Genomic DNA, 20,694 nt, shown 5'->3' on the forward strand with positions numbered 1-20,694 from the left:
GAGGCTGGGTGGCACTTGGGGGTGGGCTTGTTGAGGGCTTGCAGGATGGGCTTGTTGAGGGCTTGTAGGACGGATGCACTGGGGAGGGGACAGAAGAACTGCCAGCTGGAAGAGCCAGGTGGGCCACATGAGGGCCACCGGAATGGCTCTCTCTGGCATCACCGTGTCAGAACACCAAGAACCTTCCTGATCGCAGCCAGGCAGTGAGGCATTTGGATGATAGCAGTGTGCGTTCTGTGCATTTATGCTGCATCCTGCCATGTGGTCTTCAAGGCCCTTTCAACCCAGGAATGTCAGCCTGGAGAGGCGTGAGCTGGCTTGTTGGTTCCCTTACCAGGCAAACGTCTGTGTAGCCCCGACTGTGTGCTCCAGAAGGTGAGAACACAGATTCAGCCATGGTCCCTGTGCTGGCAAGCATACAGGCTAGGAGACCCCTCCTGTGGGCCAACTCTGGAAAAGTAGACTCCCTGCTTTTCTCCTTCCTCAAAACCTACCCTGCCCCCATTCCTGGCTGTTAGGAGTCAGAGGTATTTTCTGCCCAGGGTTGGCCAGGGAAAGCTGAGAGGCCTTTTAACAGCAGGTAATGTTCCTGTGAGTGACAGGATCCACCTGAGGGTTAATTATTCATGGTGTGGGATGAGTGGTCTCCCTGGGGGAGGCTGTAAGCACTTCCTCCCTATTCTTTAATAACACTTAATAACCCGGCTTGGGCCTGGGGTGGGGTGGGGGATTGTGGAGTGGAGAGATCTGTGTGGGTTTGGACTTTGATTGTGGCTTCTCCTTGGTCCTGGCTGGTGGGTGCGATTCCTCTCTTCTCCCTCCACCTGAGGCTGAGCTGTGCCTAGTCTGAGGTCCTTAGCAGTGGACAGAGCTGGCGGTGGCAGGACTGTGGCCTCTGCTCAGGTCCTAGATGGTCCCAACTGCAAAGACCTAGAGATCATTCCATCCCGCTCCCACTTTGGTGGGGAAGCTGAGGTGCAGGGAGGGGGGCTGGTGGGACCAGGGCCCCCCAGGACTCCTTATCCAGGCCCCTTTCCAGCTGCCCTGGAGAGATCCTGTGGTCTTGGGCTCATCTTCCCTTTCTGTCACACCACCACAACCAACAGTATCTTACATGGTGGCACTGTCACTGTTGGTTGGCTGCATGGGGGACTTGAGACCACTTCTTGACTTCTCCAAAAGTGGCACTAAAGTTTGAGGTCATTCTGCTCCTTCAGATGTGAAGAGCAAAGGCCTCTCCCAGGTCATGGCCCAGGAATGTGACATCCTAGATCTAGTTTAATCTGGTTGCCAGGATGCCCGTGTGGCCAGGTCTCTGATTTCCCACTGGTGAATTCTGCCACAGGAACAGGCAGCATGGGTTGACTTAAATAGGATGGACCTTTTCCAGCCAGTCCTGGAAGAGGCTGTTTTCCCCAAGAGATTCCACCCCCGCCCATCCCGCCCCCAGTCAGTCATACTAGCTGATCCATACCCGCGGGCCTAGCTTTGCCAGATACGGGAGGGAAGGACCTGGTCTGGGGGAGCAGTCTGGCTGGCATAAGACTGACTCTAAAAAGTTAAACAGCAGCGCTACTTGTGTAAGAACAGTTTGGTTCAATAACACTTTTACTTTTGGAGACAGTATTCATAATGTTTAAGTACTTGGACTCTGGAGTCAGCTGCCTGGGTTTGAAACCTGGCACTTACCAGCTGTGTGACCTTGGGCCAGTTTCTTAACGTCTCTGTACCCAGTTCTTTATCAATAAAACGAAGGGTAGTGCCTATCTCATAGACGAGAGAATTAAATGAGTTAGTACACCTAAAGCACTTTCAATGGTGCTGGTACATAGAAGGCTTAGTGTAACATCATTTTTATTACAAAAAGCTCTTGTATTATTTGGCCCTAACAAATAGCAATGGCTGGTAACCCCACCACCGGGAGTTTCTCCAGTGTCTGTGGGTAGAGTGGAGTTTGCTGAGATGGTACAGCCCTGTGACAGTCCAGGGGGAAGGTGGGATTGGGACTGGCCTGAAAGAATAATGTTTGGATAGTAAGATACCACTTGGGCACCCATTGTGTGTAACGCATTTGCTGGGTGTTGCAGGGCATGAGGGTATAGGGTAAAGTGAAGGGTGGAGGACATTTCTCCAGGGAGAGAATGAACATCTGGGGAATCTGTACCATTTTTGGGGGGTCTGCCAGATATAGCAGACAGATGCCTTTCTCTGTGAACCAGCAGAGGGCTGGACAAGCCTGGAGTGCTAGCCTCTGGGTGACCTCATGGGCCTGGCTGAATGCGCCCTTTACAGGCAGATTCCAAGCCCCCTCTTCTGGATGGCTGGCATCTTCCTGCAGGTGGCCCCCATGGATACCACCCCACATGTACTCTTCTTTAGATGCTGGGCCCTGGGTGGATAGGAAATCAATGTGTGAAGCTGTGGGTCATCACCTGTCTCCCCCGCCCCTTCAACACAAACACACAGTCTGAGTGATTACCCATTGATTTCTCCTCACAGTAGTCTCAAGAGGATATTTCCTCTCCTGCCGAGGTTTTGGCAAAGGGCGGGAGTCCCCATGAGGAGGTGGTGGGTCTCCAGGGCATCCCTGTGCCATTTATCTCCTGTCACTCGCTTGTTTTTCCATTCACTGAATCTCTGATGCACCCAGAAGCCTCGAGGAGAAGTCTGAGAAGCCATCAGGTGGCAGGGAGTCAGTCAGACAAGCTGGGGATCAGGATTCCACTGAGAAGACCTTCAGCCCTATCATGGTGACATGATGGGAAGCAAAGAGGAAGTTCTCTGCCCTTACGTGGCCTGGGCAGAGCCAACCTAGTGTGACGAGAGACAATGCTGGTGTGAGGGTCAGGGGACCAGAGTCTAGTCTAGCTCTGTCGTGAGTAGCTGTGTGATCTCAGTCAGGTTGCTTCACCTCCCTGGCCCACCTCAGGGTCCTCGCTTGTGAAATGAGGAAGTTGCACTGAATGACTTTGGAGGGACTTTGGCTTCAAATCCTGTGATTTGAAGGCAAATCCTGTGCCTTCGATGGGCACCTCCCCAGTGCCTTCTTTCAAGAAGCATTTGGAAGGCCTTAGAAAGGGCTGGACATGCAGGGAGGTCAGTAGAGGAGAGTATTGACAGTACTGACCTGCTGTGGGGACTTCTCTAATTGGTGAGAAAGAACTTACTTGTGTGAAATGCTCACCGTTTCATTCATAACTTGCTCTCGTCTAGTCCTGTAGGAAGGGTGGGCCTGTGCCTGACACTGGTTCTCTCTTCCAGGTGAAGAGTTCTATGAAGCCTCACCCTATGAGCCGGTGACCTCCCGCCTCTCGGATATCTTCAGGCTTGCTTCAATCTTCTCAGGTAAGTGGGCTTTTGCTGGGGCCTCCCAGTCCTCCTAGGTGCCCTGGCCTTCAGTTGGCTCTGCCTTCCACTGGCAAGCCCCTTACTGCTTCTGAGCTTTGGGTCCTCATCTGTAAAAGAGGAAACCATAACAGCCACCCCCAAGGTTGTGTGTGGAGTGGTGGAACGAGCCCACCATGCAGTAGGTCTTGAATCTGAAACCTGGTGTCACTCTCCTAGTTTGTTATTGGTCTTGCCCTCCTGGGTCCTTCTTTCTAATTCCCAACTCTTCCACTTTGGAATTCTACTTTGGTCAAGTTGCTCAACTTTTCTGTGCCTCAGTTTCCTCAGTTGTGCAGTGGAACAATACCTACCTTGGATTGTCATGATGTCCAAATGAGTCGATGGTTGTAAAGTGCTCAGCGAGCTGCTGGGCAGCACAGCACGGGTCCCAGCTAGGAATTATTAGCTGTGGTTGGTGGCGGTAGTATCACTATTATCGATTCTGCTCTGGGATTCTCCTTCCTCGAGGGGTCTTCTTCTTGAACTCCACCGTGAAGCCTCTGGTTCTCTGGTGCTTGGCCTCCCCCAGGAAGTGAGAAGAACTGTGTTAAGCTCTAGCTTTGCTTGCTATGGTCCTTGGGTAGGAGTCCGATGAGTTTGTTGGTTCTTTCTTCCTGGCCTGTTCCTTCTGGCCTCTGGGAGACCTGTGGGCCCAGGGCAGCTGCTCCTGCTCAGGCACTGGTAGGTGGGGGCCTTCCAGTCTTGGGAACTGCTCTGTGGGGGCTGGGGGTGAGCTCCTCCTGGAGCCACCACTGGTGCTTAAAGGTGGCCAGGCAGGCTGTTACAGGACAAGGCTGCAGGCCTCAGGTTTCTAGGAAGTTTTGTGGCAGAATGTGAAGGCTCCTGAAGTTTCTTTTGCTCTAAACCATTCTCAATGGCAGCACCACTGACATTTTGACCTGGATAATTCTCTCCTGTGGGAAGGGCTGTCCTGTGCACTGTAGGATATTTAGCAGTGTCCCTGCCTCTACCCTTTGGATGCCAGTAGCAGCCCACTGAGTCGTGACAACCAAAAATGTCTCCAGACATTGCCAAATGCCTCTTGGGGGCACAACTTTAGTGTTGTAGAGAAGCAGTACTCTAAACTGTGAAATGAAAGACTTTCCAGTAAGACCCTAAACCCTTTCAAATGAAGAATTCTCTAGGAGAGTGTTTCTCAAACTTTCTTTTTCCATTATGGCTCCGCTAAGGAGAAAAGCAATTCTCTGTAGAGACATACTGTCTTAGTCTGCTTTGGCTGCCATAACAAAATACCATAGACTGGGGAGCTTAAACAACGGAAATTTATTATCTCATAGTTCTGGAGGCTGGAAGTTTAAGATCAAGGGCTGGCAGGGTTTGGTTTCTGGTGAGAGCTCCTTTCCTGGCTTGCAGATGGCCACCTTCTCACTGTGTCCTCACAGGGTGGGGTGGCGGTAGGGTAAGAAAGAGGGAGCGGGGGGGGGGGGAGAGAGAGAGAGAGAGAGAGAGAGAGAGAGAGAGAGAGAGAGAGAGAAAGCTCTTCTTTTTCTTATGACGACACCAGTTCTATTATGGCTCTACCACCTCACCTTTATGACCTCATTTAACCTTAATTACCTCCTAAAAGCTCTGTTTGCAAGTATAGTCACATTGGAGGTTAGGACTTCAGCATATGAATTTGGTGGGCACAATTTGGTCCATAGCAAGTGCCAAGGAATACCTGCTTTTTTTTTTTTTTTTTTTTTTTGCCTGCCCAAGAACCGATTTTTGCTCGGTTGGGGGTGATACTCTCCGCTCCCATTGAGAATACATGCTCTAAGGGATTGAGATGGGAAGATACCTATATACCTGGTGGGAGAAATCCTGGAACTCCATCAGAAAGGAGGCCATCAGAAAGGAACTCCATCAGAAAGGAGGCCAAAGGGTGACCGTCTAGATATACCCTTGGGCCCTGGTGGTGGTTGGGGGTGGTGGTGAATGAATTGGAGACTTCAGAGCCGATCCTTGTTAGTTTTGGATAGAAATCCACCTTTGGCCACTCCTTTTGAGACAGTTTTGGGGCTCAGGTGCAGGTTGAGAATATCATCAGCAGGTGATGATGGAGTAGGGATGCCTTGCAGCCCTGATGTAACCATTCCCCACCCTGCCAGCTGAGCACTACTACATGGGTGGGAGTCATTGGGTTTATCTCCAACAAAGAAATAGTTTTGACTTGTGCCCTGAAGGATGAAGGTCAGAGGTCTGCTTCCCAGACTCACACTAAACATCTTTCTAGCAGAAAATCTTTATGCGATGGGCGTGATACTCTGCAGGACAAGGACATTGACAAGACAAATGAGGAAATTATTGGGTTTCAGCTCACTGAATCAGCTTTCTTTATCTACTTCCCAGGTGAAACTGGGTCCCACATGACCCTGGATCCCTGGGCTCTGGGGCCCACTCCCCATAGAGTGGAGGGGTGCCTTGGGGGTCTTGGCAGCTCCCCCCTCATTGCTCCTGTTGACCCCTCTCCACCAGAGTAGCTGCAGAGATGGTGCATGGGTGGCCCTGTTGGAGAAACTTGGGCACATAACTGGGTGGAGGGCCCTGGCCAGGCCATTGAGAAACTAAGTGGGCCAGGGTGGGGTACACAGCAGAAGGAAGGCTGGATGGGGGGCTGGGAGGCCCGGGTACCACTACATTCTCTGACACAAATTAACTGAGGGGCTTTGGGCAGGTCACTTCCCTGCTGCAGACCTTATGTTTCATTTTGGAAGAAGGAAGACCTAACCTTAGAGCAGGGCTCCCTAATTTTTTCCCACCAAGGCACACAGACAGTGGCATTATTGCCTGGCATACTAGGGTGAGCAGAGCATCTTGGAGCTCAGGGGAACATGGGCCCCTGTCTGGCTGCCCCGTAGGGTCAGTATCTGGGCACATATGTCACTTGCCTGTGGCTTGCTAGCTGGGAAGGCCTGGCCTGTGGGACCCAAGATCTGTACTGGCGCTTTAGGATGATAAGGCTGCCACCCTGTAGGACTGTATGGAGCCCTTCTCCAATTCTACACACCCATATTTGACTGTGCATTGCCTCTTCCATCATCTGTGTGGAAAGGCTGTGAGTGGGGAGCATGGGGTCTTTGTGGCCCTTCTCTACACCATGATACCCCCAATCAGGGCCCTAGGAACTCAGAAAAGGGTGCTCCTGTATCTTTGGGGCTGAGTTGCCACTATATCCTTAACATCTACTGCCTAAGAATTTGGGCCCCTGTCATTGGGTCCTCCTGGAACATGTGTTCTTTATCTCTGACCTCCTCTGTCTGTTTGGTTTTTAGAAAGTCCTTCTGGGATTCTCTTGGCAAAAAAGCTGCCAGGATTCCTCTAGCACTCTCTGATGCCAGAGGCCCTGGGGTAAAGGCAAACCTCCCCTCTGATCTGCCTAGTTCAAAGACTAGGCTTAGGGTTAGGGTCAGTGACTGGGAGTAGGATTACTGGTGTCCCGATAGCCCTGAATCTAAGGCCAGGAGGAGAGCAGTCTGGCTGTGCCCCGAACCATGGCCACAGTGATGTTTGAGGCATCCAGGTGGGAAGGGAGTGCTCATGGAGAACTGAGGTTTTTCCTGTTTCTAGCAATTCAGCTGCCCTTGCAAGCATAAAATGGAGTGTTTAGGGAGTTAGTCCAGTGCACAAAAAGTGTGGGCCTTGAAATGGTAGTCCAGGGTTTGAATCTTGACCTGAACACTTTTAATTTTTTTATTTTGGGGGGGGGGGAGAGGGACAGATAGGGAGAGAGAGACAATCTTAAGCAGGCCCCATCCTGAGCATGGAGCCAGACGCAGGGCTTGGTCCCATGACCCTGGGATTCTGACCTGAGCCAAAATCAAGAGTCAGATGCTCAACGGGCTGAGTCACCCAGGTGCCCCACCAACCTAGCCACTTAGGGGAGTGTGATCTTGGGCCTCATTGGGCCTTCTTGAGCTGTAGTGCCTATGTTTGTAAAATGGGAACGTGATACCTACCGACAGGGTTGATATAGAGGATTCACCGAGAATGGATGTAGGGTAACAGAATTAGTCATCCTCTCTTTGCTGAGGATGTTTAGTAGGGGACAGGGGGTTTGGGGAGCTGAAGGTGAGAGTCCCTCCATTCCTGGGTGTGACCCTGTGAATACTGAATACCAGCTGGTCGCATCTGGGGTTGCAGGAGAGGATGGAACAGGTGAAGAGAAGAAGAGCTTCTTAAGGGAAGGAGAGATCATTCAGGCAGAGAGAGGTTGTGGAAGGGTTCCATGGAGAGTGAGGGAAGTGGTACCTCTTTGTCCACATGGAGGGAGGCCCTCACTGTGAGGGGCAAGGGCCTGGGAGGCCCAGGCAGTGGTTTCCCTCGCAGTCACGGGCCTTGCCTCAGGGACAGGCTGTGCATTCCTGGTGCGGGACAGGGCCTCCAGGGCCTCCATCCCATGCAGGCCTTAGCAGATGCATGTGTGTGGAGCATATTTATGCAAACCTGTCTTTTCTGTAGCTATAAAGGAACTCAGAGATCACCTAGGCCCACCTCTTCCCCTGACAGAAAAGGAAGCTGAGACCATAAGAACTGGGACAGACTGGATTGGGATTCAAGTCCTTGCTCCCACCCCTGTGCAGCGTCTGCCTCAGGCAGGTGCCTCTAAGCCCTGGTTTCTTCTTACACAGCAAGGGGCTGATGGAAACACCTACCTTCTAATTTTTGTTGGGACTAAATGAGATACTGCAGGTAAATCCTTACCCAGAGCTGGGGCATATTGCACTACAATATTTAAAACTTATTATGGAGTGATTTCTCTAAGGGCAATATGGCAGGCTATGGTAGGGCTGGCCTGGAAGCTTGCATTTGGGAAATGGTTGCAAGCCTTTTGGTGACATGAGGCTGCCTCCCACCCACGATAGTGCTTGGTGGGGGCTGGAGTGGGAGGTGACTGGGCAATTTTCAGGGCAAGTAGGACCTGGGGGCTCCTGCTGAGCCACCCTGGCCTTGTTGAGCTACACTGTGGAGGGATGGGGATACATGGAGGCTGGCAAAACATCTGGGTCTGGGACCTTTTGTGGGTTGGAGGAAGAAGCTGTGGGCGGCGTCTGCCTCAGTTGGCCAGTAAGCCTCTGGGGTGGGCAGTCTTGCTTGGGTGGGGGCAGGAAAGGCCTAAGGATGTTCTTGTTTTAGGCTCCAGTGGCCCTTTTTTGGGGGCTCAGGAGTGGAGGGAACCCTGTCCCTGCCCAGAACCTGGCGGGTGGCCCCTGACAGATGAATGCCACCACACTCTGACATGTTGTGATTGTGGGTGTTGGTCTCTGTGTCTACGCATCCATGCCTGTCTGGGGGTGCCTAGCACTGTGCTGTGCTCCTACTACATATCCATAGAGGATAGACTAGTGGGTGGGCCTAGACTAGTGGGTGGGCCTGCTAGACCTAATTTGAATCTTGGCCTTGCCCTACCAGCTGGGAGACCACAGGGCGGGTCACTTGACCTTTCTGGACCTCATTTACTGACCTGTAAGATGGAGTGGCTGGGCCTGCCTGGTGAGGATTGGTGGGGACACATGCACGGTTCCTCATGTGGTACTGGGGCACCTTAGATGGTGGCCAAGGGCAGCACTGTTGAGGGCTGGAGGGAACTAATGGCTTAGTGTGGGGTGTTAGACCGGACAAGGAAAGGTGATGAAGAGGGCCAAGCAAGTCTGAGGGGGCCTGTGTGTGCTGCATCTTAGGAGTATCTGAGGTTTACAGAAGGGCGGGTTGCTCATAAGTGCTTCATGGGAGAGATGGGGCGGGGACCGACATGTTTTGTTCAGTAAACATTGAGCTCTCTGTGTTCCTGATACTGCGTCAGACACTGCTTTAGAGTGACTCAGACTCATGTCCTCACTGTCTACTGGGGTAGGCAGACACCCACTTAGACACCCATGAGGAGGCTTATTGTTGGTGGCAGTGTGGACCAAGTGCTGCCGTGAGAGTTCAAGTATCCTGGGGAAATCAGGAAAGTCTTGGAAGAGGAGACATGGGGGCCTGGGAATGCCATTCTTGGTAGTGTCATGGCCTAGAGGGAGGCCTGGCTCACCTGGAATGATGAAGGAACCACACATCTTCTGGGCCTGGTGGGCTCTGAGAACAGTGAATACAGACCCTTGTGGCAGATGGGAGATTGGCCTCTCTGGGGTCTCTTCCCTTGGGACTCCTGCCCCAGACTTCTCCTGGATGGAGCTGTGCATGACTGCTTGGCAAGGGAGCCTGGGTCCCTGGGGAAGGGCTGAGCTGCCCTTGGATGAGGGAGAGGCTTAGTACTGGGCTCCAGAGCCAGTCCCCTGTGAAGGTTGCCTCAGTGGCCATAGTGGGGCCTGACCCAGCTCTGCTGGGTGCCTAGGGAGGCCTGTTCCCTTCCCCCGCTCCTCTGAGGGGGGGCCTGAGCCTTCGTGTCACCAGTCCCTCCTCCCTTCGTGTTGCTTAGCAGGGATGGGTGAGCCAGGGTGTTGTTACTGGCTCAGCCTCAGCCTGTGGGCTGGTGCCTCTCAGAAACCCCCTTCTGAGGCAGCCCCTGTGAGGTTGTAGTAGGGGAGGTTTGGGGATAGCAGGGGAGGAACTGAAGGAACAGGCAGCCTCTCTCCCTGCCCCTCTGCATGGTGGCTTAGGTGATAAACTGCTTATCCTCAGGTTGTCTCCCTGAGCCGAATGCAGAAGTGTGTTATTTAAATTTCAAAATCACATTTTTCTTCTAACAGCTGTCAGAGTCTCTGAGTGTCAACGAAAATTGGGCTTTAGCCGCAGCTCTGTCACCTCTTACACCTTCCCTTTCGGGAAGAATTCATCTGGTGGCCAGGGAGAGCTGGTGTGGGGTGGGGCAGACGGGGACTGTGGGGACAGGGAGAGGGGAGGTGACTAGGTGGATGGGGTCGGGTGAGCAGTGACTCCGGCCATGCTGAGCAACAGGTGGGAACACCTGGGAGGAAGCCAGCCTCCCCATCAAGGGGTGCCAAGGCGTTTCCCCCTTGTGTTTCATTTCTTCCCTTCTCCTATCAGTGCTGGTGACTCGGGCTCCTGTCAGTGGGTGGGAGGATTTGCTTGTACTAAGGTTTCAGCGGGGTGTTGGTGACTTCATGTTTCATTGCCTTTGTGTCCAAAGAAGAAGGCGAGAAGGAAAGAAAGAATGAGTAGAACAGGAGAGAAGAAAGTTTAACCCCAAGGAAAGGCTTTGTAATGGTAAAATTTGACATGTCATGGTTGGGACGAGGTTTTTGGGGTGAAGACATTTTCTGGTACTTCTAAAACAGTATCTCCCAGGGGCACCTACTTGCTTCCCCTTGGGTATATAAGCCAGGCGCTGCCAGCAGTGAGGATGTGGGGTGGTTCTGGGCCGGGTCTCTGCTCTTCAGAGGCTCTCAGATGGCTCTGCAAGGTTCTGTCTCCCTCTCCACCCCCTGAGCACGCTCCTGGCTTAGCCATGAACTATACTCACCTGATTTATCCTGGTGGAAGGCAGGTTTTGGGTAACTGCCCTGGGAATGCCTCTTCCAACCATATCTGTTGATGCGCTCCTTTAACCCCTAGGCTGTTGAAAGAAAGGAACAGGTCTGACTGGGGTCAGAGTGTGTGGAGGGAGGTGTGTGTGTGTGTGCGTGTGCGCATGTGCACTGTGAGCATGTTATGTCTTTGTGGAGTGGAATGTGTGTATGAATTGGTATGTGTATGTATGTGTGGGGTGGTATGTGTGTGTGAGGTGGTGTGTGTGTGTGTGTGTGTGTGTGTGTGTGTGTGTGTTGTGCCTGAGTGGGAATGAAAAAGTGGAGGGGGTGATGTGGCCCTTCTGTCAGGGGAACAATCACTGCCCTCAGCCCTCTTTTCTACCTCCTAGGGAAGCCCTGAGAACACTGGTGCAGGGGTGAATACAGAGGGACATTAGAGGATGGGAAGGCTATCTTCACGTGATTAACAAAAATAATTAGTGGACCAAACCTCTGTATGTGTATTTTGGGGCTTCCTACAGTATGGAGGTTATGTCATCTTCTGGATGCTTCCGTCCCCTCCTGCAGAAGCAATGTGTATGTGAATTCATTCTTTAGACTCCAGGAAAATCCCTTGGGTGCTGTGCCCTGTTCTAGGTGCTGGGGAAATGTCAGTGAACAAACAAGGCAAGGGAGACTGTTGCTCTTATGGAGCTTATTTCGATTAGCCTGAGACAGAGAAAAACAGAAAACAAGCCAACAAACAAATTAACAGCAACAACAGAAAGATAGTGCTGAATGGCATGCAAGGATTAAATAGGAGGACAGGACAGAGGTGGCTGGTGGGTCATCCAGATTGGGAATGCCAAAATCTGACTCCCTGGAAGGATCCAGCCATGGGAAGTCTGTGGAATGGCAGAGAGCGCATCTAGGGAGAGGTCCCCAGGGCAGGACACTGTGAGGGAGGGTGGGGCCTGGGACCCAGCAAGTGAGGTGGAGGTGGTGGTTTGGGAGGTTGGTCACCTAGGCAGGCAGGGGCCAGATCACTGGGATGCTGAAGGTAAGTTAAGGACTGTGGATTTCATTTTAAGAGTGATGAGAAACCTCAGTATGAGTTATGCTTTTTTTTTTAAATTTTTTTAACGTTTATTTATTTTTGAGACAGAGAGAGACAGAGCATGAACGGGGGAGGGGCAGAGAGAGAGGGAGACACAGAATCAGAAGCAGGCTCCAGGCTCTGAGACATCAGCCCAGAGCCCGACACGGGGCTCGAACTCACGGACTGCGAGATAGTGACCTGAGCTGAAGTCGGACGCTTAACCGACTGAGCCACCCAGGCGCCCCGAGTTATGCTTTTGAAAAGCTTACTCTTGCTCTGTGACAGAGTGGATCATGGGGCAGGGAGGGGCATGGGCAGCGGTGGGAGCAAGAGAGCAGTTAGAGGCTGTTGCACTGGCCAGAGTCCTAAGACAGTAGGGTGTACGATCTGGGATCTGTGGTGGCACAGAACTAAGGACAACTGTGGTAATTTAGGCTTGAACAACAATGGGACTGCCTTATATCAGGATGGGGAAGGGGGAGGAGAGTTCTCTGTCTGCCACAGTAGGCTGGAGATACTAGTCAGACCTTTAGACCTCTGTCTGGAAATGCCAAGTAGGCAGTTGGATGTAAGCCTGGAGTTCTGAGGAGAGGTTAGGGTTGATATATAGATTGAGAGTCGTTAGCATATAGATGGTGTTTAAAGCCCTGGACCCATGAGGTCACCTAGTGAGAGTGTGTGGACCGTGGGGGAGGTAGGTGGGGGCTCTCCAATGCAGAGGACGAAGAGCTAGCAGAGGAGGCTGAGATGAAGGCCAGTGCGAAGGGTACCAGGGGGAGCCAAGAAAAGCACGGGTCTCAGGAGAGAAGAAGGGGTAAGACATGCTAAATGTAGCCAAAAGGTCAAGTTAGAGATGTTTAGAGACATGACCGTGGCATTCGGCAGTATGGGGGTCACTAATGACCTTGACCAGTGTGTCCTTAGTGGGGCTGTGGGTTGGAAGCTTGATTTGGGGAGGATGGAAAAGAGGATGTGAGGTAGCAAGGTAAAAACAGCAACTGTAGGTGGCTTTTTGGAATTTGTGAAGAAGGACTTCTTATGGTGAGAAAAGTTTATTTCATAATCAGTAAAAAAAATTAGCTTATGGTTGGTGCTTCCAATCCTGCGTTCATTCACCACAAATAAAAAATGCTGATGAAGGTACAGGTGAATCACATCAATATGAAATGCCTCAATTTTGGCTTTTAATTGTTATAAATACAAAATTAAAGCTGATATGCTGTTGTGGGAACTGGTGTGAGCATGGTAAAAATCCTAATTAAACAAACAAACAAACCCACCCAAACTACATTTAAAAAGACATAGAACCCTCAAAAGTGGCTGAAAAAGTCCCTTAAAGTGTGAAATAATGAAATTTTAATTTTTAATTGCTTAAAACACAAAATTAAGCCTAATATTCCTTTTGAAGAATTGGAGAAAGCATACCAACAGTGGTTAAGATTTGACAAAATATAAAATGATATTCAAAAAGCAATCGATTTTTGGAATCGATTTTCAGTGAATTTGCCATTCATCAAATTGACTTTTGGTGTGTTGGTCTGCTTCCAAAAATACAGCTGACCCTGGAGGATGCTGGGGTAGCTGCGTGTTGTGTGGGGATGGAGGTGAGGGGAGAGTCCCAGAGAAGGTTGAGGATATAAGGTGGGGAGCCTGGACTAGCACTGCCACTTGGTGGGGGGCGGGGGGAGGCACCCTGAGTGGTGGGGGGAATGAAGGTTGCGGTCCCACTGGGTCCCTGGGCCTTGAGTGAGGACAGAGGACTGGCAGGCGAGGCATGCTGGGAGTGCAAGGTCATCTCTTGGGGAAGCTGACGGTATGCAGATGCATTCATGCAGATGGTATGGGGCTCCTGGCCACCGCTCCCAGCTGAGAGGAAGATCCTGGAGGTACTGCTCTCTTAGGCTTCTGGATGAGCAGAGGGCGCTCTGAAGTCTGCCTCTTGCTCACCAGTGAGTGACTGGGGACCCTTCTATCTTTCGGGTGTCGTGTGTGAGGCTGGGGCAAGAGGTGCATGGGTTGGACTTCTGTGAAAACAGAGATGTGGGGGAAGATCTTTCCAGCCGGGGAACACATTCTTAAACAAGCATTTATGGTGCATGTGCCATGGACCGGAAACTGTGTGAGGCATTTTTACCTACATTATCCAGTCTAATCTTTAGCATAGTCCTGTGTGTAGACAGCCTGGGTGTTTTATTCTCATTTTGCAGGTGAGGAAAATGAGGCTCAAAGAGGTCACATAACCTGTCTGCACATGCTTGCTCTGCTAGTTGATGGCCCTGCCAGGTCCTCTGCCTCCCAGTTGGGCCAGAGTTCCTGCTCATAATCACTAGCCTGGCCCCCAGCAGGGACACTGTGAAGCCTGTGGAGCGAGCCTCAGGCCAAGGGTAATTTTCCATTTGTTAATTGATTATAATCTCTTCATTTCCACTAGAATGTAAGCTCCAGGAGGGCAGGAGCATTGCCGGTTTGGTTCATTTCTCTTAGCAGTGCTTTACATGTAGTGAGTGCTCCGTGTTGGGAATCTTGGGATTCCCTGGGAACCACTCCGTCAGGGAATCTTGAGTGGTGGCTGGGTGTGGATGGCCTCATAAGGCTGAGGGGTGTGGAGGTGATGGTGCAGATGGCTATAGCCCAACAGGGAAGATGGGCTCCCCTTAGCTCCCCACCTTTCCTGCCTTCCATCCATCCCTATTTAGTTTGTTTTGTTGACATCTCATTGTTGATGGCCTCTCTGCTCACCCTTATGTCCCTAATTATTTGGACTCAGTTGACTGTCCTTTTCTTTGAAGTTCTTGTCTTGGCTTCCATGACACCAGTGTCTCCTGACTTTCCACCACCTCACAATGTCCACTACATGATGATGTCCAAGGCTTTGTCCTGACCCCTTTCCTCTTCTTTATTGTCACCCTCAAACTAGGCAACCTCATTTAGTCTTATGACACTAAATAGCTTCCATGTCAGTCATGGTGTTTTTTTTTTTTATTTTTATTTTTATTTTTAAATTTTTTTTTTCAACGTTTATTTATTTTTGGGACAGAGAGAGACAGAGCATGAACGGGGGAGGGGCAGAGAGAGAAGGAGACACAGAATCGGAAACAGGCTCCAGGCTCTGAGCCATCAGCCCAGAGCCTGACGCGGGGCTCGAACTCACAGACCGCGAGATCGTGACCTGGCTGAAGTCGGGCGCTTAACCGACTGCGCCACCCAGGCGCCCCAGTCATGGTGTTTTATGCCTCTCGCTCAGATGTACCTTCTGCAATCCAGACTCATTGATTCTTCTGCCTTTTCAGTATCTCCACTTGGACATCTAGTAGGCATCTCAAACTTCAGTGAAAACAGAATTATGTGTTCAGTTCTGCCCTCCTTCTCCCCTTTAGGTCTTTCCTGTTTCACAAAGTGATTCCACCATCTACCTGGTGCTCCGGCCCAAAACTTCAGAGTTTTCCAGGATTTCTTTTTCTTCCTATTCAGCATCTGACCCATCCTGTTGGTTTTCTAAGTTATTTGCCGAATGGGCTCAGTTTTTGACATCTTTGTAGTTACCACTCTACCTAGACCACCACCTGTGGCTTCTTCTTTTACTTTTGCTTCATTAAGGAACCTCCAGCCACTTTATGGTTCCTTTTGCCTATGAACACACCAAGGTCATGCTTGTCTCAGGACCTTTGCACCTGCTTTCCTTTTGCTTGGGATTCTCTTACTTTGGATTTTTTGCACATTTTACTCCTGCCCATCATTCTACCTCAACTTGGATGTTACCTCCTAGGACAGCCCCTTCCAGACCCCAGTCATTTTCTTCTGAATTTCCTTATGTATTTTCTTCATGGCACTTATCAGCACTTTATTTTTGTTTTTAATTTTTTTAATGTTTATTTATTTGTGTGAGAGAGAGACACACACACAGTGCAAGTGGGGGAGGAACAGAGAGAGGGAGACACAGAATCTGAAGCAAGCTCCAGGCTCTGAGCTGTCAGCACAGAGCCCGATGCGGGGCTTGAACCCACAAACTGTGAGATCATGACTTGAGCCAAAGTCGGATGCCCAACCAACTGAGCCACCCAGGTGCCCCATCAGCACTTTAAATTACCTTACTATTTATATGTTTATTACTGGTCTTTCACTAGACTGAAAGCCTCTGGAGAGAAGGGACTCTGTCTTTCCAGTTCGCAGCTGTATTTCTAGAGCATGTGGTCAGTATCTGAAAATATTTGTTGACTGACAGCTGTGTGACTGACTGGCAGTTGATAGGAAATTGGGGGCTGTGCATGCAGGCAGCCGGTGTGGCTGTGACCCCTGTATATATGAGTGTGTTTCTGTGTGTATATATGCTGTGTTTGCATGGGGCCAGGGTAGACTCCTTTTAGCCTGTTTCTAAACGAGGTGGGATGGGAGCTTTCTCACTCCCTGCAGCTGTCAGAGTCTTATACTTGTGTGGGTGCCCAGGGGCTCAGTGTGGACTTGGGGCTGGACATTGCAGCTGGAAAAGGGGTTAGGGGCAAGCAACCAGGCTGGCAGACTCCTGGAAGGCCAGAAAGGGAACAGAAACACCCGAGGACCCATTAGCCTGCAAGTATAGAATGGTGAGCATCTTATTTCTGTTCCCATGGGGAGAGGCCTGTTGGTTATTAGAAAGTCTACCTTGATGAGCTTCTTGTTTGGGTAGTGGGGGGGGTGGTGAAGCCCAAGAAGGCATGTTCTACAAATTGCCTTCTGCTGAGGGTGGGCTTGGTAAATGGTGTGCTGGGTGGGATGTGTGCATATTTGAGGAATGGGCATTGGCAACTCAGCCTGTGCTCCAAGTCAGTGGTTCTGCAACTTTGGAAGGCAGCCTTAGAGTCACAGGGCAGCTTGTGAAATCCAGATTCTTAGGGACCAGCCATAGAGCTCTTGAGAGAAAGGCATGGGGCCTGTGCATTTGTGTGTAACAGGCACTTCAAGTGACTCAACCAATGCAATGAAATTTAAGAACCTTGACTGTAAATCAGTTACTTCCCTCCCACTGACCAGACCAGCCAGACTGACCAGGCACACTGCTGAGGGAATGGGAGATGGGCATAAGAATAAATACTTTGATTTTATTTTGTTTAATTAATTAATTAATTAACTATTTTTATTTTAGAGAAAGAGAGAGTGTGTGAGTGGGGGTGGGGCAGGGAGAGAAGGAGAGGGAGAGAATCCCAAGCAGACTCCATGCTGTCAGCACAAAGCCCGATGTGGGGCTCAATCTCATGACTTGAGCCCAAATCAAGAGTCAGATGCTCAACCAACTGAGCCACCCAGTGTTGTTATTTTAATAGCAGTACATTTTAACACATAGTAGAAAAATGCAGAACTAACATAGATGTTATCATTTAGGACAAATCCGGGTAGGTATTGAAAAATTTAAAAAAGTGAGTCAATTGAGAAATTTAAAGATTTCATTTGAGAATTAAGAGATTTGAAAGAGAAATTTGATTGCTGTGTGGTGAGCCCATCTCCATATGGTGTCACACGGATATTTTAAAGATACCAGTTTGATGATCCAGGGACACATGGTCTTTGGCTCAGGGGAGCCCCCCAGGAGGGAAGAGGGGAGGTGGGTGAGGCTTCGCTGGGGTGAGGGAACCCTTCTGCAGTTGTTTCCTGGCCCTGCTGTCACGGAGGGACAGGAAGGGAAGGGCGTGAAGGGCGTGAAAAAGCCAAGCCGTGTCCCCAGGGGCTGGAGCTGTTTACTGCGGTTTTGGAAAAGTACCAGGCATGGTTCAATCCCCACTCACACACCCTGAGGCAGCTGTTTCTCATCTACTCCTTGGCCCAGCTGGGCTCCTCTCGGCAGGCGTGGGAGACCCGCGTGGGTAGGAGCAGAGTGAGTGTGGAGAGCTGGCTGGCCCAGGCCTACGATGAACTTCTAGTTCCTGGGTCCTTCTCAGCTCCTGTGTGGTCTCTGCGGGGGACGGAGGGGTGGGGTAGCAGGGGCCTCCCTCCCTGCCCTTTGCACATTTTAGTTCAGGGGCTCAGGCCCACACTGGGTGAGGCTGTTGTTTGCAATCCAGCATTTCTCCTTCCTCCCCCAGTAGGGGTTCCTGAAGAGAAAACAAAGCCTTCTGAACCCATGGGAGAGGCGCTTAGTGGTGAAGGAGAGACAGTGGATGTGGGAAGGGGCTGTCTGGTGGGCTTGCCTTCCCCCGGCACATATTTCCTCACTGGTAGGGAAAGCCGTGCTTGGGCCAGCTTCTGGGTCCGTTCTCCACAGGGCCGGTACCTGCTCAGGAAGGATCAGAAGGGGCATCTTCCCTGTAACTAGGCAATTGCTGTTACTGTTGCCACATTTATTGTTTTTTTTTTTTTTTTTTTCTAGGAAATTTACCAAGTTTTGGCCCAGGGGTTTACATTTCCCACCCCCCTAGCACAAGCTTTCACTATTCAGACTACAAATGGAAGGCACTGAGGCTGTAATTACAGCGGCATTAGCTCAGGAACACGCTGAGAGGAGCAGGAACAGGGCACCTGGGGAACCTAAAAGCAGCCGCGGGCCTAAATTAGCTGCTGCTCCGCGTGCGTTGTCGCCCTGCTCTTCTTTGGGGGCCCCTCCATCCTCACTCTCTGCTCTCCTCCACCTCCGCCCCAGGCTGCTTTGCTTGCTCTTCCCCTCTGCCCACCAGCATACTGACAGGTGCAAGAAACACAGAAGAACAACCTGGCTGGTGTAGAGGTGGTGCCCCCAGAATAGCCTTTGTGTGGATGTGTGTCCTTGGATCTCGATGTGGGCAGGCTGGTTTGGCTACAGCTTAGGGGACAGCTTGGGAGGCCGCACCCCACCGGGGACAAGCCCTCGCTGTGCTCTCCTGGGCCTCACTTTCGGTGTCTGTGTCCAGGCATCCTGAATTGCTGTCAGGTCCTCCCAGCTTTTGCCCCAGCTCTTTGTTCCCTTGGCCTGGGACCCCATTCCTACTCTTTTTGCTTCCTCTGACTCATCCTGTAGGTTCAGCCGAGATGTCACTGCTTCTGTGACCCCTGGTCTGGGCAGGATGCTTTCCTCTCTGCTGCTACAGCACCCTGACTTCCCTGATGCACAGCTTAGCACTGCCACGGGCCACTCCCCTGTCTCCAGCTGGGTCTCTGGGGAAGTGCTTGCACCTAGTAGGCCTTTAGTAAAGAGTTGAAAACCAACCTTGATTCCTTTTTGGCCTTAATCCCCCTTTTGCTTTCACAACAAGAAGAGAGGGAACTTTTTCTGCCATTCTAGGGCTGTTGTTGGCAGGGTGTCGAGGTGAGGCCCAGTCTTCATCCATTGTCTCCTGACTTTCACATCTGAGTCCTTCTGGACTGGGCCCTTACATTGATACTTGATTAGACATGGCCTTGTATTGACCACTATTGCTGGCTCCACATCAGTTTGGCTTCTTTAATAGTATTAGCCAACAACTTCTAAGTACTTGTTACATATTAGATATTGTTCTAAGTACATTTATTCTTTCACTCGTCAAATTTGCATTCAACACCTACCATGTACTAGGCATTGGGAAGTATGGATATGGCAGTAAGTACAACCAATAAAGCCCCTGCTTTCAAATGGAGTTTATATGTAACACAAACAAACAAATGACTAAGGAAGTGTATACTCTGGCAGATGGTGATGAGTTGTGGGAAAAAGAGATCAGAGAAAGGGTAAAGGGAGTGACTTCTTGTTACGTATATGGTCGGAAAGGATTCATAGATAAGGTAACATCTGAGCAGAGACCTGAAAGAAGTGAGGAAAGGTCATGGAGGAGAGCTTTCCAGGAAGCGGAAGCAGAAAGTGTGAAGGCCCTGAGGTCAGGGCACATTCCAGGAAAAGCAAGGAGGCCAGTGTGGCTGGAATGGAGGAAGTGACCAGGAGGAGGAGGTGAGGTCACATAGAGCAGTGCTGGCTAACAGAAATATGAGTCATCTATATAATTCTAAGTGTTCTAATAGCCACATTAAAAAAGTAAAAAGAAGCAAGTAAAATTAATTTTAACCATACATTTGCTTAATATATTTTCAGAATATTATTGACTCAATATATAGTTAAACTAAAAAATTATTAATGAAATGCTTTATTATTTTTTTTCTTAGTGAATCTTCAAAATCTGGAGTGTATTTTCAAAATCTGGTGTGGACATCTCATTTTGGGCTTAGCCACGTTTCAGGTTCAATGGCCACATGTGGCTAGTGGCTACCATATTGGACAGCACAGATATAGGGCCTTGAAGACCAGGCCCAAGCCTCTGAATGAGGGGAAGCCATAGGAAGCTTTGAGGCCTAGGAGCATTATCTCTCTGCCTTATGTTCTAGAAGGTTCACTCCAGCTGCGATGAGAGGATTGTTTTGAGGCAGGGGGTGGGGTGGGTGCGAGGATAGAGCAGGGAGCCTAGGAAGGAGGCTCTTGCCAGGATGTGGTGATGATGGCTTGGACCACACTGGGAGCAGCGGTGGCGGTGAGAAGTGGTTGGATCCCGGATGTATTCTGGAGGTGGAACTGGTTGGTTTTTCTGACGTGGTGTGTGAATGAGAGAGGAGTTAAGGGAGTACCTAGAATTTTAGCCTGAGCTAGTGGGAGGGTGAGTTGTTTTCATACAGATGAGGGGAACTGGGGTGGGGGAGCAGCGTTGGGGGGAATGTGTGGGTTTGGTTTGGGGCCTGTTAAGGTTGAGATGCAGTGTCAGCCTTTCAGGTAGAGTGGGCAAGTAAACAGGCAGCTGGACGTGTGAATCTTGTACTCACGGGAAGGCTTGGCTGGGGACAAGCCATGAGTGCCCTGGGAAGTGGGTGCACATAGAGAAGAGGGGCTGAGCCCTG

At 50.6% G+C, this 20,694-nt stretch overlaps 1 protein-coding gene across 9 annotated transcripts in view; it reads left to right on the plus strand.

Annotated features, from left to right (window-relative positions):
* Nucleotides 1-20,694, plus strand: part of GFRA2 (GDNF family receptor alpha 2) — a 104,657-nt gene that overhangs the window by 20,557 nt on the left and 63,406 nt on the right. For all 9 annotated transcript variants that reach the window (XM_047856800.1, XM_047856797.1, XM_047856798.1 and 6 more), the window contains one exon: nucleotides 3,262-3,345. In XM_047856800.1, coding sequence (XP_047712756.1) covers nucleotides 3,262-3,345 — 84 coding nt within the window. The remainder of the gene's footprint in view (nucleotides 1-3,261; nucleotides 3,346-20,694) is intronic.

This window comes from Prionailurus viverrinus, chromosome B1 (assembly GCF_022837055.1).
Source record: "Prionailurus viverrinus isolate Anna chromosome B1, UM_Priviv_1.0, whole genome shotgun sequence".
Classification (NCBI taxonomy): Eukaryota; Metazoa; Chordata; class Mammalia; order Carnivora; family Felidae; genus Prionailurus; species Prionailurus viverrinus.